This window comes from Rhamphochromis sp. 'chilingali' (assembly GCF_963969265.1).
Source record: "Rhamphochromis sp. 'chilingali' genome assembly, chromosome: 20".
NCBI classification, from domain to species: Eukaryota; Metazoa; Chordata; class Actinopteri; order Cichliformes; family Cichlidae; genus Rhamphochromis; species Rhamphochromis sp. 'chilingali'.
The window spans coordinates 24863452-24880631 of record NC_137947.1 but is presented as its reverse complement, the minus strand read 5'-3'; the positions used below and the strand labels follow the sequence as shown (position 1 = coordinate 24880631).

The window sequence follows — 17180 nt, the reverse complement described above, 5'->3', positions numbered from 1 at the left end:
CTACTATAAATTACACAGCAGGGGACATAATTTGTCAGATAATTAAAAAAGACCAGTGCAAATGTGAATTTAGAACATTTTTATACTCTAAAGGACAGATGTTCTATCTGTACTGCATAAAATTTATATAAGGTAGTCTCAATAACAGTCTATCCACTGGTAGATTTTTATTTTAATCCAAATTAATTATTTAGTTATTAAAATCCACAGTATTGGTACTATTGGACCTTAGTGTGGCATTTGACACCGTTGATCATGACATATTACTGGAACGTCTCGAGAGCTGGGTCGGACTCTCTGGTACGGCACTCGACTGGTTCAAATCCTACCTTAACAACAGGAACTTCTATGTGTCAATAAGCCAATTCTCATCACAAAATATAGAAATCACATGTGGGGTCCCCAAAGGCTCCATCCTAGGGCCCCTCTTATTTAGCATTTATATATATATGGATGTTCAAGTGTACAAGAGACACACAGATTCTATTTACTTATTGAATATGTAGCTAATAATAGAAACTGCATAATAAATATGTTTGATACTAAAGCTTTTAAATACAGACAGGATGTAACACAAACACACATGCTCACAAACACACACTGTAGAAAGGCAGTGCACTCACAGGGTCTCTGAAACAGGGTATCCCAAACTTTATTTTACTGGTTTTATCAGAATTACCATGTACCATGGAGAGCAGTCACAGTTAGTGGCAACACACATACAACAACTTTCCTCCTATCATTTGGTCTTGACCAGAAATTAATTTAAAAAAGAAAAGAAAATTAATACACGCACACACAGAGAAACAGCGGCAAAAAGAAAACAAATCTTAAAAATTATTACAAACATGATTATTAAAGTTACTGTTCCGTTAAGAAAAGAAAAACCCCCCACATCAAATCAAAGTGACAAACATAAAAAACCCTGAAACACCCCGAAAGTGCAAAGAGGACAGAGAAAGAAAGAGAAGATGAATGAAAGGAAGGAGTGAAGAAATAAAAACCAGAATTTGTTGGCACAAAGGAAGAATTTAGGAAAGAAAAACAAAAAGAGAATTATTCAGCAACCAAGATAAATGATCGACAGCTCGGAAAACAGATGGTTTAAATACAAACAAATTATCCGTTGAGAGACTAAATCAGATGCACAGGCAGATATTCATAACTATACTTGGATGTTGGTGAATAGAAGCAGTTCTAGAGATAATGATTTAGGGGGCATAAAAAGCAACCATAAGTGAGACACGAGTCAAAAAGACAAACTAAAAACATAACGCTGTCTGAATCAAACGACAACAATCACTGACAAAAGGCAATCTCAAAAGCCTCCAACGCCAAAATAAAAGTAAATGGAAGCAGATGGAAGGAAAAAAATTAACCAACCAAGAATGAAGAAAGAGGATGCATGGGAGGGCAGAGTGAGGCAGCGATAGAGAAATAAGCTCTAAGCAAACTACAACTTCTCCAAAAAGGCAATATATGTCATTCTTGAGTGTAGCGAGTGTTGTTGTTTCCTTTAAATAAATATGTAGAATTAATTCTCTATGGTTAGTGTGATGGTCGTATAGTCCACCTCACTTATAACACTGTACAGTATATACACATTATTATTATTATTATTATTATTTCTTTAATGACAAAATAACCTTTAGATATACATACAGTATTCCTCATCCTCTGTCGGAGAATACAGCCACAGTATTAGAAGTAGCAAGCAGTGTCTCTTTTTTTGTACAAATAACCCATGCAGCTCCCATATAGATTACTTATTTAAGATACATAACTTCTTTAAGATCTCATCTCTCATTCAATAACAGCAGATATTGCCTTTTTTAACAAAAAAACTTGATGAATTCATTAGTAATGTGCAAGTTACTCCAAAAAAAAAAAAAGTCATCGCATCTTTGTTTAAATTAAAAACAAAATGTTGTTAAGCTCTACATACATTACAAAATGTAACTGAACAGAAAAAAAGGAAAACCTGAATCTGTACAACATTCAAACCTTTTTTAGTCAACACTAAGGAAATGGGATACAATTCTCTATAACTATATACAGACATGTTATCATTCATGCACAGTGTCAACAAGTAGCACATTGACATTCCAAAATATGGAAAACATGGCATAGGGAGACAGAGGGTAGAACGGGAGCTGGGAAGAAGATACGGAACAAAAGGAGAACTGCCTGTTTTGGTTACTTTGGCAGCAGTGAGATTGAGAAAGCAAGATAGAGAAAGAGGGTGGAGAGACACAGGGACAGATAAAGACACCATAACAATACACATGCTGGGCAGGAGAAGTCCACATCAGTCTCTCTGACCCAGAAATCAACATATGGCTGTAACTTCATTTTTTAATTATTATTATTATTATTTTCATCTTCTTTCGTGTCATCTTCTTTTTCTTTCTTCTTCTCTACATCACCATCCTTTTTTCTACATGTTAAATGTTGCATTTTAAGGTAGAGAATAGCTCTGGTAGCCTTTGTTTCCAGCGGTACATTTTTTTCTCTGTAGCAAATATTGCTCCGCTTGTACCAGTAGGGGCGTTTGTCCTTCCTTTTGCTCATTTTGTCTGTCCGATGTTGCTGTTATTTATTCCTCGGTCTGTCAGACAGACAGTCAGTTAAAAAGTGAATATGGCAACACAAACATATCGTCAACCCTTACATTAGAATCAACATTGTTAATGGTTTACAACTGATTCAACACCACTGTATTTTTACATCAGGTACATCATTATTATTGTGTAAATCAGAGACAGAAAACACAATCTCTGTTTTTTACATCAGAAGCAACTCTGTAAATGAACCAACGTAGTAGCCGTTTCACATAAGCGACAAGAACCAGTGCAATGCTTGTCCGTCATTTAAAAACCTGCCCAATTCTGTTTCAAACCCCACCACAGAAGAACAAAAGTTAAAACAAATGCAATCTACAGCTCATTTTTCTACTCCTTACTAGCTGTTAGTGTTAATATATACAGTGATGACCTGGCTAACTTTTGACCCTTTAAAATGCAGAATTTCAAACCAAAGCACGAAGCTGGACTCAAGCGTTATTGTGACTTGAGCTGGAACAAATTGCTTTACAGTCTTTGCAGGAAAGTTGCTAGTTGCAGATAGAAAAAAAAAAGTTAACTTCAACCAGAAAGTTAATATTTGATGATGTACAGCCAAGAAAAGTCTTTAGCTAAACAACAGCTAACAATGTTTAGTTTCCAGCCTTGTTTCAAACTCTGAACAGCTGTCATTAATCTGCCAATAAGGTTCATGTCAGACTAGCTCTTAAGCCAAAGTGAATACACCCAGAGAGACGGTGCAGCAACGCCAGTGCAGCAAAGCCAGTGCAGCAAAGCCAGTGCAGCAAAAGAGCTAAATTCCCATAAAAGAAAACTTTTAGCATTTAAAAAAAAAATACAAGCCATAAATTTAATGCACGAAACTGCATTTTTGCAAGCATTTGATTCCTGCTCACGCTAGAGTTCACCTCAAAATATTAGGCAGCTGGCACATTTTAAGTAATTCCAACATGATTTAGCAATATCAAAGACAATACCTTACTGAAGGTACTCAAAAAGTGATGCATACAGCTTTAATATCGTTATTCCTTCTTTCTTTTTTTTTAAAAGCAAGCTAGCATAATTTAGTTTTTTTACAGTGTATAAACCCTCAGCTCGTGCCAGTGAAGAGACAAATACATACAAATTTAAATAAAAAGATTTGAGTTCTGTTAAAACAACATCAAGCCTTTTTTAATGCTTTTCAGATTACTAATCAAATATGAATTATATTTGGTGTTTTAAGAAAGATCCATTGGTTAGAAAACCCTTTACAGATTGGACTGCAAACATTAATATCTGATATAAAGTTTTCCCTTTGGCAAAACAGGGGTAAACTGCCACTCCAAGGCCTTCACTTAAGAACAGCTACTCTAATGATGAGCCACAGATTGTGCTGAGTTTGACAAATGCAAGTAATGCAATATCTCATTATACTGTAGCTATCAAACGACATATACACCAAATGTCTTTTCTTAGTAGTTTTCAAACTGTACAACAAACAAAACTGCAGCAACAAAGCCATTTTTCTGTAGCACTGTCTTCTCAAATTTTCATCCTAGTGTTGTTGTGTAATTAATAATTTTTTCAAAAGCTATATTCAGAGTATTTATATCGTTGCAATTATCTGGATTTGCCAAACTCATCCAATCTAAGCCAGCCCAGGTCTACTTTCTCAGGGGTTAAAATCTGCCTTTTACAAGAATCCTGCCAAGTTTAAAATGGATTACATCTAGTCCGGACTACTTACTTTTACAGATGACATTATAAATACAATTTATCATATACATCAAGTAAAAAACACATTAGAAGCAGAGGAATTCTGGACTTATGGACTTTTATTATGCCTACATATACTGTAAGTTACGTGTATGCTGAGATCTTTGTGAGTTTAGCTGAATGTTGCAATAGTTAACAGTCTGAAGTCTAAACTTCTCTGACAGTCGAGACAGGCTTTAAAATGTACATAATTCTGGGCCCTTGGTGTTCGAGGTTTTGGGATCGATTTGTTGTCTGTCTAATACTGAATTACAGAAAGCAGAAGATTTCCAGACATTTAGTGTTTTGGAATTTTAGTTTGTGAGTCTTACGATCTGGCAGTAAGTTTGGTCTGCATGCAGTAGACGTAGTGTTTCATATGCCCCGGTGTCCTTTTAAGCTACTAGCACACTATTAGGATGATAAATAAGTCCAAGTGGGCCTCTGTCACATCATGCACACAGACCAGGGGTAATAATTTAAGATCAGTTTACATTGTTAAACTAACAAAAGTAGGCTACATATATAATAGAATAACAGAGACTGTTTGTGCCCATGTCACAAAGAGAGATTATACACTTTAGGAGTTAATTAGCTTTTAACCAGGGTGGACTACCATGGTAACCTGGCTACTGAGAATTAAAACACTGGGCTATATACTCCACAGCAGGAGGAGATTTGTGGGGACAAGTGTTGTAACTGTATCCCTGTTAGCTTTCTGTTATTGCCCTGAAACCGGTGTGAGCTTGTCAAACACAGGCTGTCTGAGATTAGATGTAACCTGTGTTACATATCCACATTTACCCCGTCCTCTACGCTGACGTCCGGCCCAACAAAAAATCATTTTCAGCTATCCCTTTATCTGATGGCTTTTGTGTTAAGACTGAAAACTGGCAGATGAACTAATGTGTCAAGTTCAACAAGAATGAGTAAATCCCACAGATCACATTAAGGTTATTTGTTTGAAAGCAACTTACCTTTGAATAAAGAAATATGACAAAGCCAGATGGTAATTGCTTTCTTTAGGTTAAGGCCTTCGTCATCCAGACATATTATGAGTAAAATGTTTTTGACTAGTAGTGTTTTTTGGAATGAAAAGTTGAAGCCTTGTCTGAATGAGTACTTAGAAGCAGCAGGTTGCTTTTACAATATCTAGGAAATTCTTGATGCCTGGTGTGGTAACATAACAAAGACGTGCAGCTATTATCTCATGTAGCCCTGCGCTAGTTTGAAGCAAAGCTCTTTTAACTGAGAAGTCAATGTGTAAGGTTTACCAATATAAGCGCCTGTTAAATATTCCCCTTAACGACCAATCTATGTGAAACATTATAAATCAAGGGTCAGGGTTAGGGATTAGTGGTTATTACAAAGCCCTTGAAGATTTTGATTGGTCCAGCGACCAGCCAGGTTGGCGATGCACAGAGATAATGACTGAAGCTGTTAAGTAAACCAAGTGGCAGAAAATGAAGGAAAAGAAGGCCTATAATGGGTGCTAGCTAGAATTTTCAGGCTATTTAAAAGTTATGATTCAGAAATGATGGCAGCAATCCCACAGGTGGAACACCAGGTGGTTCCATAGTAAAATCAAAAATACCTAGATATTTATGCAGTGATAATAGTTTCTAACAGTTTTCGACGGTAGAGTGGCCATTTCGTCTTCTCAGACATGACCTTATTAAAGGTAAAAGCACACTAACCACTTCTTGGTTCAAATTAGTCCTTAATTCATTTACATTTACAGTATAAAGCAACAGAAAGAGGGTCCGATCAGGAGCGCATGGCGTAACCGAGACATTCAGAAGGAAAACCGTGAAGCTGTAATGTACGATCAGCTCTTTATATTTACAATTCGAACCTCAGTGACGCTTAAAACATTTCATCTCACTGAATTTGCTCTCCTGCGAAAGTCATACTCGGCATTTCTACAGGCTGGGAGAGCGAGAGTCAAAAAGACCTCGAACACGAAAGCATATCTCGCCTCACGCAGTGAGAGCAAGACGAGAGGCGTTTTTTTTCACAGTACTTGACCATCTTCCCACAACACACAAGCAGGGACACCCACTGTTACACACCAGCACACACACAGTTAGTTGTCATGAAACAATTGTGGCAATGTATCCGGTTTCTTCTGATTATGTTTTCAGTATTGTCTGGTCATGCATGCACATACTGATAAAGTTATTCTTTCTTTGTCTGTCTCACTCCTGCCTGTTACAGTGTTTGGATACGATGCACTACACTGAAAGAGGGCTCCTGCTGAAACCACTCGTTCTCAATAGGAGCTTTTATGGTGCGTACCTCTGTTTTAACCTCAGTCCAAGTGTTTAAATTCATTGTAATTCTGTAAGGTCGAGCCAGTTGGGACACGTTTAATAAGATGACTTGATTGGTTTGCACTTTTAGAGTGAGACGCGAATATATATCTTTGATTTTTTTCCTTTTCTCATTAAGCTTCCACCGTTCTGGATAATTTCGCTTCCTATTAATCTCATGTTTTTTGTTATCCTTCCATGCATCTGTACCTCTTTCCATTCTGTCTTTATCTGTTTAAATGTGCACTCCTTCATCTGTACATCCATCCATTCATCTATCATTAAATCTATTGCTGAAGGGGGGACTTATAGAACAACGAGACAGCCTTAATTCCTAAATCCAAATTCATCCATTCATCCACCTCCCCCTTGTTTTTTCCTCCATGTTTTCTTGCTTTGTCCCACCCTTCTCTTCAACATCTCCTATCATCTTAGAAGCCCTGGATGTGGCAGTAGGCTTCCAGTGAGGAGAAGAGGATGTAGAGGAGCCACAGGCTAACGAACAGCATGGTGGTAAGGGCCTTCGCAGTCCGGGGCCCACCCAGCTCTCCACCAATGTCTGGTCGCCGTCGGTACATCAGCATGGCGACACAGATAAAGGCAAAGATGGTGAAGAGTGTGACCGAGAAAGCCAGCGTGCCAGGATCTACCCTGAACTCCTCACCCCTGCTGTTGTGGTAGATGGCAGCAATGGACCACGCCACCTGTTGAACAGCAGCAAAACTGAATTTAATAACATGAGACGCGGTGAGCATGTACAACAAAGGAAACAAAAGCAAATATAGACTTTGCCAAAGGAGACAGATGGGTGTGACAGACCATACCACTTGTCAGTCACACACTCATTCATGCAGAATTAAAGAATAGGACTCATGCAGTAACCTATCATTTATACCAAGCACAACATAATAATTTATACTACAGCAAAATGACAAGCACTACTGCATTTTCTCTAAATAGCTATCAATCAATACATCTTTAATCAAATGTGCTGGACTTACCCCAATGCCCAGAAACACATTGACAGCATTGGAGCCTGTCACATTACCAATGGATGCATCTGCATACTGATCCTGGATAGCTGCTACCTTACTGGCAAATGTGTCTGGATGAAGAGAGAGAGAGAGAGAAAAAACAGAGTTGTCATTGGCCATAAAGTAACTGGTGATCGTTGTTACAATCTCTCATGTTCAAGTTAATGAGAAAGAAAAAAAAAAGATCAGATACAGCTGATCGCAAGATAAAAAACACTCTTAATTCTGATGATGACGTATTAAAAACTTTGACTTTCCTATTCTTCTTCCGTCACCAAGAAATGAATGCAACCGTTTTTGTGGAGTGAAAGTGTAAAGCAATAAATAAAACAAAATGTTCCATTCAGTGTAAATTAAGTGTTACTGACTAAATGTCTAACACTGCAAACAGACTGACATGCCTAATCACAAAATCCCCCAACTGTGCCTGTTGCCTGTAACAGTTGCCTTTGTTATCATAGAGTATTTGAACTTTTTTTTTTTTTTATGTTATTTCCACTTTCAACCAGAATAACAACAATGGATATCTATGCCAAAGGTACAAGGAGGGGAGGCAAAAGATAGATGAGGAGAGGAAAGAGGAGATATAAGTTGGATTACACTTTTATCGTCATGGACAAGGTAAGATTTCTGCACAAAAAGATGGATGACTTTGTAGCTCTTCTAAGGAATCAGTTTGACTTCCATCAGTGTATGGTTCTGCGTTTCACAGCAACACAGAATTAATCAAGATCCCATTGCTCCCACTGACAAACAGGAATATTCTAAGAGTGGTAAGAAAAGAAGGTTTAAAATACAAACGATGAAACACTGGTCACACTGCAGTGAAGATATTGGTCTGTTAGAATCAATGTTTCTCCAACAAACAGCCATGCTGCTGCTGGAAAACCCAGTAAGACTGTTACTGGAAGATTTGAATTATGCATCGTGCATTCTACGACTTTCACATGATTGAGCAGCTGTAATGGGATAATTTCCCGCTGTGAATTATGAAAATTATTCAGGATCTGGTAAATTTGCAGTGATTTCTGTGTTACACAAGACTGCATGGACAGATAAGGACACTTTTCATGCATGCATAATGTATATAGCTATTAATACAGACCACATACAGAGCACTATATAAATCTTGTTTTCTATTTTTAGACAGGCAACCTTAAATTAGGAGCCACAATCTTTAATCCAATTGCAGTGTTTCTTCTACAGCAGCCAGCATATGCACGATTTGCTCCGAGATCAAGAATTTACAAAGTTGAATTGCAGTTAGGGGGAACAAACAGATTTTGGCCTGGTGACTAAGAAGCAATGTGCTGCGTAGTCCTAAAAATTTCCCCTGCCTAATGTTTGCCAAACTACAGCAGCTCCAAAGTCATGCTCTTCCTTCCTGCACTGAAAGGAGCAACGGTGACTCTGCCAGATCTCAACAATAGGCTGTTTGGTGAGCAAATAGCCAAATGGTCAGTTAGCACTCTTTTCTGGCTAGCTTCTCTTTGTTAGTGATTCATGTCATCTTGCCTTTCTCTGCCAGATACAACAAGAAGAGACAAAAACTGTGATTACGGAAGAAAGAAAAAGATGAAAAGAGAAGGAAGGGATTACTTGAAGCAGCAGCCAACCTGGCTTTGGAAAAGAGGATGATGGGAGGATCAAGAAGTAGATACAGGGTGGTGATAGATATGACAATTGGCCTGTGAAAGAGACTAACACCTGTCTGCTGGGCTTATGGATGTGTGTCAACGCTCTGTGTGTTCCTGTTTTTGTGTGTGTGTGTGTGTTTTCTGTATTAAGAGCGCATACTGTATGTACACTGTGTCTCTGTGTGTTTGCGAAGTTTGCCACCTGGGTCCAATCTGATGCCATGTCTCTACCAGCTGGCAAAGGCATGCACGCCTGTGCATCAAATGGTCTTAGAGTGCTTGTGAGCTTGATTGAGTGGGTGAGTCCGTGGGTGTGTACGTGTTCAGCAGTGACGTGAGTGTGTGTTACTGTGAAACAGGTTCCACTCTGAAGCTCCTTATGTGACACTATGGCTCCCTGGAGAGCTTTTTGCCCTTTTCCACTACCTCTCTGTCAATCAGTCACTGCCTCGCTCTTCTCTTTTTGACATCATGCTCCTCCTTCTTCCCCTCTCCCCTCTGTTCCTGTTTTTCCCCATTGCCTCTTAAAATGGAAGAACATGCAACTAATATGCTCAGGAAAATCTTGGCATTTGGAACGTTTATAGTGTTAGCAATAAAGGAATAAAAACAGAAGCATTAATCCTCTGGGGACTGTGACTATCCAAAGGAAATCTGGCCCTCTTGAGATTCCTTATTATAGATCACTGGTCCACAAAATACTGAACAATACACAGAGGGGTATATAAATACTCAGGGGGTATAAACCAGTTGAAAATCTTTTTAAAGATATTTTGTTCTGAACTGGACAGTGCTGGGAGACTGATGTGTGGCAGCTCTTATTAGTTTAATTGAAAAACATTCAGGAATATTTATTAATTTGTTACTTTGACAGAGGGTCAAAGAGTATTCGAGTATTTTACAGTGACTGATCATAAATATCTTATCTATTTACATTTATTTGTCAAAAATCATGTCTTACATGACATATTTATTGTGATACAATATTGTGAGGATACATGATGACTATCAGCTTCACTGTCCTGAACCAACATTTATTGCACAATGCTTTTATCTTCTGTATGTATCTTTTTTTTTTCTCTTTTAAATCCCTGCGTATTTTCCTCAGTTTATATGCTCGGATCAAATTTCTGAAGCCATTAGGAGTCATGATAATACACTGCACACATCAAGTGTACTGTGGAATCACGAACCAACAAAGTTTTACCTGAAATTTTACCCGAATACCCGCAAACTACAAAGAAATGTGAGCTTCTTTAGTTTCAAATTTTCCTAACAGCACCGCTTTAGTTGTTTTCTTTCTATCTCCCTTTCTCCATGTGTGGGTTAGCCTGGCTAACTGTGATAAACGAGGGTAACTGACATAGAACCACAGCACAGGATGGGTTTTATTAACTGTAATAGCCACAGAACTGAGGTCTGTTTCTTTGTGTGTGTGTGTATGTGCGCGTATGTGCGGTGAAGCCACAGGAGGCTCTGTTAATAAGGCTGAGAGCTTCAGAAAGGCTGAGCCACTTTGTTTTCATTCGGCAGCTCTACACATTGTGTGCAGTACTGTGACTTGAGCATCTCTGTGTATGTGTCCATAAATTCAGCTGATATCAAGTGCATATTTTTCTTAGTGTATGAGCATATATTACATGTACAGCCATATGCTAATGTACTATGTGTGTATGTATATATGTGTGAGTATAAAGTAGTATGGAGCACACGCTTTTTATCCCTAAGCTCCCTAAATGGGAGGCAAGGGAGCACCTGAGCCTGACATGACAAATAGCCTTATGGTAATAGCACATGGTAGTCACAGTACAAGTCATTGTGTGTGGGGGTGTGTGTACACAAGTGTGCAAAATCTCTTTCAAGCTTTAATGTTTTTCAGATAGATGAGTGTGCTTGTCTATTACTCAAGTCGTGCAGTCGTTTATGTTTTTCCATGTTCTAGTTTATACATCTAGCAGTCAAGTACACACTGTATGTCTGATGTATTTGTCTGTGTGTGCATGTGGGGACCAAGGTTAAAACATATAATCACCCAGCCATCGCATTTGGTCATTCTTCACACTTACGCAAGATGAGCCATGTTGCTGTCGGCAGACTGCACTGCTTTGTCTAACGGGGACCCATATGCAAAAAATATTGTGGCAAGACGCCGAGAACTACTGGGTTAGTTCTGGTACAAGTTCACTGAGAATAAGAGCTCGGGAAATGTGAGCTCTGAGGTTCTTTTGATCTACTTTTATGTTGTTTTTCTTTGGATTTGTAATAGCAGAAAAATAATATTAATGAACATCAATACAAAGATGCTTTCATGTGGAAAAGCTCTTCAAAGCTATTTGTGTAAAGCAAATTTAGTGAATATTATCATGATGCCAGAATTACGCCGATCATTTTCTAGTAAGGGATAATTACCCAAGTCCCATTCCCTGTTACTAAATAACCATGACATTTCTTTTCTGGATGAGTGAATTTGAGTTGAGACTGTATAATTTGCCATAAACCAACATAAAAATCCCCTGCATACTTTGTAGTCTATAGTGCAACAGATCACGCTGAAATATATCTCATCTTTATGAAAGTTGCTACTGTATATATAAGAATTACTAGTTACTTAGTGTTTCTCGAACTTGTGAAGTTTTAATAGCGTGCCTTGATATTCATTCCACTGTAGCTTTTGTTGATTTGTGTAGTAAATTGAGCAAAGAACTGAAAATATCAATATATATTCCTTGAGGTGGATCATTGATGAACAAAGATCTTTTCCTCATAATGACTTTACAAAGCTAAATAGCAAATATAAAGAGAGAACAGGATTTGATTAAAGCTGGCACAAGGTCCAGTAGATGGCAAAAACATATACTGTGATGGATTCATGTACGCCTACACATACATGTATATAAACATAAAGGATAAGTGCTCACACGCTTACCTGGTACTGAGGTTCCCAATGCAACAAATACTACTGCTGTGACAGAGTCTTTCAGGCCTACTGTGCATCCAAAGTGAGAGGCCAGGTCCCCTGTAAGGATAGGAAAGGAATAATTTCCATCACTATACTTCACAGCATATACTTAGAAGAAAACAGATGCGTTCAGCTGTTGAACAAACCATCATTTGTTGTGTATCTCTTGTCAATCCCTCAGGATATTTAAAGTCTTACCAATCATAGCGGTGAGCAGTCCGATCATGCAGATGGAGACTACAAAGCAGGCCCAGCCATTCCAATACTCTGTGGGCGGGACGAAGGCGAACAGAACCTTCCAGAATACAGTGAGGAAATGCATGACGTAGTCAAAACACGAGGGCAGCTTCTCCTCCCCACACTCCTCATCGTCGTCATCTTCACCTGGGAAGAAATAGGGGGAAAAAAACATACATGGTAGCTAGTTGAATCCTTGAGTCTTTGTTAAAAGCGCAGATTGTTTACACCAATCTAACCTCTTAAGCCCCAACGCCCCCTGATATGGGGGGAAAAGGCAGGAGATCAGGTAGGCTTGGGGCTTAAGAGGTTAAATAAGATCCACAAGTTCGAGACCCAGGCACATCACAGATCAGATTCAATGTCATCCCTGCACTCCCATGCCTTTCCTGTTGCTGTAGTTGAAAATGTTGTTTGAATCTATAGTCTATAGTGATTTAGCCTGATAACCTGAAAAGCAAAATCCCTGTGTGTTTGTGTGTGTGTGTGGTTGCAAGCCAAACCTCTGCTTTCAGAATCAGAATCATCTTTATTTGGCCGTGTTTGTACACGCGAACAAGGAATTAGACTCCAGTACACTTTGCTCCCTGCATGCAAAGAAAAGAAACATTTTTTTAAAAATAGGCTGTATGTTAGAAACTATGCAAACTGAGTAGTGCAATGTGAATATGTGCATATGGCCTGAATGAAAGCAGGGAGTTATTTCATAGTGTTCATGAGAGTCACGGTCCTGGTTCTTTTGACTACGTTTTTGGGTTGATTATGGTTATGGTATTAGTTAGTCTTTAGTTTTATATTTCCTAGAGCCTCTGAGTTTTCATTATTTACAATTCTAGTTCTGTAATTCTTGTTGTTCATATTTGGTCCCTTTCTGTTACTTGTGTCTTCCATGATTCTCTTGTAGGTTCCGAGTTCTTAGTTTCCTCCTGGTCCAAGTTTTTATGTGTTTTTATATTTTTGCATTTTCATACTACAGCAACAAAAAGCAGCTTCATTCAGTTGATCCTTGGTCTCCGAGTCCTGCGTTTGGGTCTCACCTTACCTGCCACGGAGCGCATCATGACAATGAGAGTAACTGCCTGGGGGAAGAAACTACCTCTGTGGAGTCTGGTTTTCACAAACAGCGCTCTGTAGCACCTGCCTGAAGGTAGCAGTTTGAACAGTTTATGTCCAGGATGTAAGGGGTCTGCAGAGATGTTTTCTGCCCATTTACTAACCCTGGACCTGCACAGGTCCTGGATGGAGGAAAGATCAGCATCAAGAGCAATCCTCTCTACAAATCGGATTACTTGTTGCCGTCTGACCGGCAGCTCTTGTGGCAGGTTGTACTACCTGATTTGATGTGAAGTACAACCTCTGCTAGGTCTTCTTCCGGATAGTCTACATGTGAGGACCACTTCGAATACTGTGAAAAGGTGGTTCCTAGGAATCAGAAGTAATCCACAGTAGGTACTGTATTGTTGAGGATGGTGGAGGGGGGAGGGTTTCTCTGAAATTCCACCACAGCCAACCACGTTTGGTTAGGCTGCTATGTGCGGATCTGTGTGAGTGTTTGCTGAAAGAAGGGAATAGCTGGAACCTGAAATTTAAATTACTCTCCTCACTCAGTAAAAGAGAAACGCTCACATGCTATTAGAAGTCTGTGCGCTCGCTGTATAAGTGGCTGTTTTTCTGATCCATTTATAAATGAATGAATAAAACGAGACCACCTGCTGCTTCCATGAAACATGCTGACTTGGTGATTCCAGGGAAAGCTATAATCTCTTATTGATTTCACCCTTGTCATTCAGTCACTGCATACTATTAACATTCAAAGAGGTGGTGATGCATTAAAATGTTCCAAACAACCGAATAAAACCCCATTAGCACTCTAAACCCAGGCGAGTTTGGAGAGGTTTCAAACTGCAGCTGCTTTCCCATACGGAGTTGTATGAGGTCTGACCTTAAAAAATATATTTAGTTATGTTTTAACCTTACATCTTAATATTTAAATATATAGCATTTACACATTCATGATTGTCATGAACAACAATCCATTTGCATGTTAATAAACTGACTGCTGTTTTTTTGTTATGCTCATGAAACAACTGGAAATAATCACTGTCTGAATATTTTAAGTAACCTTCAAAAAGAGGCAGACAGCAAGACTGTTAAGATGCTTATTGTTAGGTTTGTAGCATAAACCTATTCGCTGGAACGTTAAGACAATATAATTACACTGCTAAGCAAGACACAAATAGGCAAAGTTCTTCATGTTACTCGTGCACGGGAGAGAACCGGACAACCGCTTGACTCCAGTTGGTCTCGTCCGTCCTCCTGTAACACTGCCCTTTTATTGAGGTTACATGAATATGCATAGGTTCATTAACATACGACGTCTACATACAAACAAAGAGTACCTTGCCTGTGTGTATGCGTGTGTGTGTGTGTGTGTTGCTGATCAAAGGGTTAAACATCCTTGGTCAGGAAGAGGGTAGCCTCCCCCTCACCCTAGATGGTTCATCCTAGATAACACGGTGAGGAAGTCCTGCAGTTCATCTAAACAAAGAGCACTTAGACTAGAACAGACGTAGCTACGTTAATCCTACCATAAAACAATAAGACACGGTATGACCTCTCATGCTCCCAAAGTGCTGTCTAATACACACAAAGTTTGCAGACTATCAAGGATCAAAACCTCTACCAATCTACAACTAATTACAAAACTCTAAGCATATATAAGTAAATATTTCTAAGCATAAATGACAATCAACAATACAAATCTAACACTTATTATTATGATATTACAAGAAGCCTGATATTTAAGTCTTAAACATACTGTACTGTGCAAAAGTCTTGAGCTGCATTTGATTTTTGATGCATATGTTGCATTCAACGAGTGAGACGTGGTTTTGAATAAGAGTTCTTTAGGCTTCTTAAGGTCTTTCAAAATTTTTGGGACATTGGCTGCTTTTTTACTCATTTTCAATCCAGTCGTTCATCTTGATCAATTTCAAATGAAATTTTTGGTTTGTTTTTTGTTCGTATAGCCACTTAATAAAAAAAAGGCCCCTCAGCCCATTAATAAACTAATCTACACATAACAAATAGCTGTTATCTATCTAAATAGAAAATATCTATTTCAAAAACAAAATTGTTTTTACTATTTTTTTTTTAATTGAATCTATGAAAAAATTCACAGTTTGACAGACTTAAAATAGTATTTTTGCATCAATAAGGTGATTCCCAGTGTGTCCATAAAAACTGGGGAAATTGGATAATGGGAGAACAAAAGAAATGGCAGTCCTAAAAACTATTTACAGATGGACAGTATCTGAAACCATGTCCTGACACAGGACTCAATAGACGCATCAGACACTTAGATTGATTCATTTAATGTTTGGCTCATCCGAAATGTGTTAATGGAAGGGTGGCTGTGAAGAAGGAATTCTTAAGAAAGGGAAATGGGGATAAAATGCTGAGGTCAATATGTACACAGGAGGTCAGCAGAGAGGTGCAACAGTATCTACTGCCATTTGTAAAACATAATAGAGGCTCTGTTGTGGTTTGGGGCTGCATTTTAGTCAGTAGTGTGATCTTTTATGAATTATGAACACAGTAGACCATCAGATTTTGATCCACCATGCAAAAGTTTTTGATTGGTAATGGATGGCTTTTTCAGCGTGACAGTGATCCCAAACACACTGTGGATAGTGCATACCTGCATAGAAAAACATACAGTCATGGAGTTTAACATTACAGCATCATCTTGGCAGAGAACAGAACAAAAGCCAGCCAACACCCAAAGAAGAGCTTTGAACATCCTCCAAGAAGCCTGAAGATCTATTTCCAAAGGCTACTTGAACAAAGGCTTGCTGAAGAGAGTTACGCTGTATTAAAGAATAAAAACAGTCCTATCAATACTTGACTTTCAAGCTTGTTATTCTTGTACAAAACATTTCAATATCAAAATATAAAGAAATGTGGGTAGTGCAAGACTTTTGCTGAGTTATGCACCCGATCTTGGCTGTGTGCTGTGCGGTTACTACACACATGAACTTGGATTAACATAAAAATAAATGAACTCTAATAAGGCCAATAATTTCCTCTTGGGTCACTGTTTAATGTCATTAAAAATAAATGTTTCAAATCATCAACTATAAATGAACATAAGGGCAGTGGAAAGAGCAATACCCTCATCTACAATAATGGTTTGCAGGACACACACACACACACACACACACACACACACACACACACACACACACACACACACACACACACACACACACACACACACACACACACACACACACACACACTCTGCAATGAATTATAAAACAGTACTCTCTACCTGAGTTATGTCACTTTTCACTGTCAGCAGCTCTCCTTCCCTCCCACACAGTCTGTTACGGCTGAATGGAGCCATTTCTCTCTGGCTTTCTTTCTACTTCAGTTAATGTTTATATGTGCCCTTTTATCACAGCCTTGGTCTCACTATTTGGCTCTTTGGTCTTTTTTTGATTATTTATTTTCTAGCTCAGTATGTTTAGGTGCAAGCATCTGAGCGACAGAAATACCAGCACATTAGCAGACTGCTAATGTCCAGTAAAGTTAAAATATCTACTGCATACAGTCTAAAAACAATTTGATCTAACACAAGGAAAATATGCGCCGTTCCAACCTGTTTTGACTGTCTTGTT

The 17180-nt window shown here is 38.6% G+C and overlaps 1 protein-coding gene across 4 annotated transcripts in view; it reads right to left on the bottom strand.

Moving 5' to 3' along the window:
• Positions 1-1869: 1869 nt before the first annotated feature.
• Positions 1870-17180, bottom strand: part of slc8a1b (solute carrier family 8 member 1b) — a 155113-nt gene continuing 139802 nt past the window's right edge. For 2 of the 4 annotated variants that reach the window (XM_080869426.1, XM_080869425.1), the window contains exons 8-12: positions 13002-13085; positions 12460-12645; positions 12229-12318; positions 7633-7736; positions 1870-7335 (exon numbers count right to left, since the gene is read on the bottom strand). In XM_080869426.1, the coding sequence (XP_080725552.1) occupies positions 7063-7335; positions 7633-7736; positions 12229-12318; positions 12460-12645; positions 13002-13085 (737 nt within the window). In that variant the 3' untranslated portion in view covers positions 1870-7062. The remainder of the gene's footprint in view (positions 7336-7632; positions 7737-12228; positions 12319-12459; positions 12646-13001; positions 13086-17180) is intronic. The other 2 variants (XM_080869428.1, XM_080869427.1) reach the window with 1 other exon arrangement.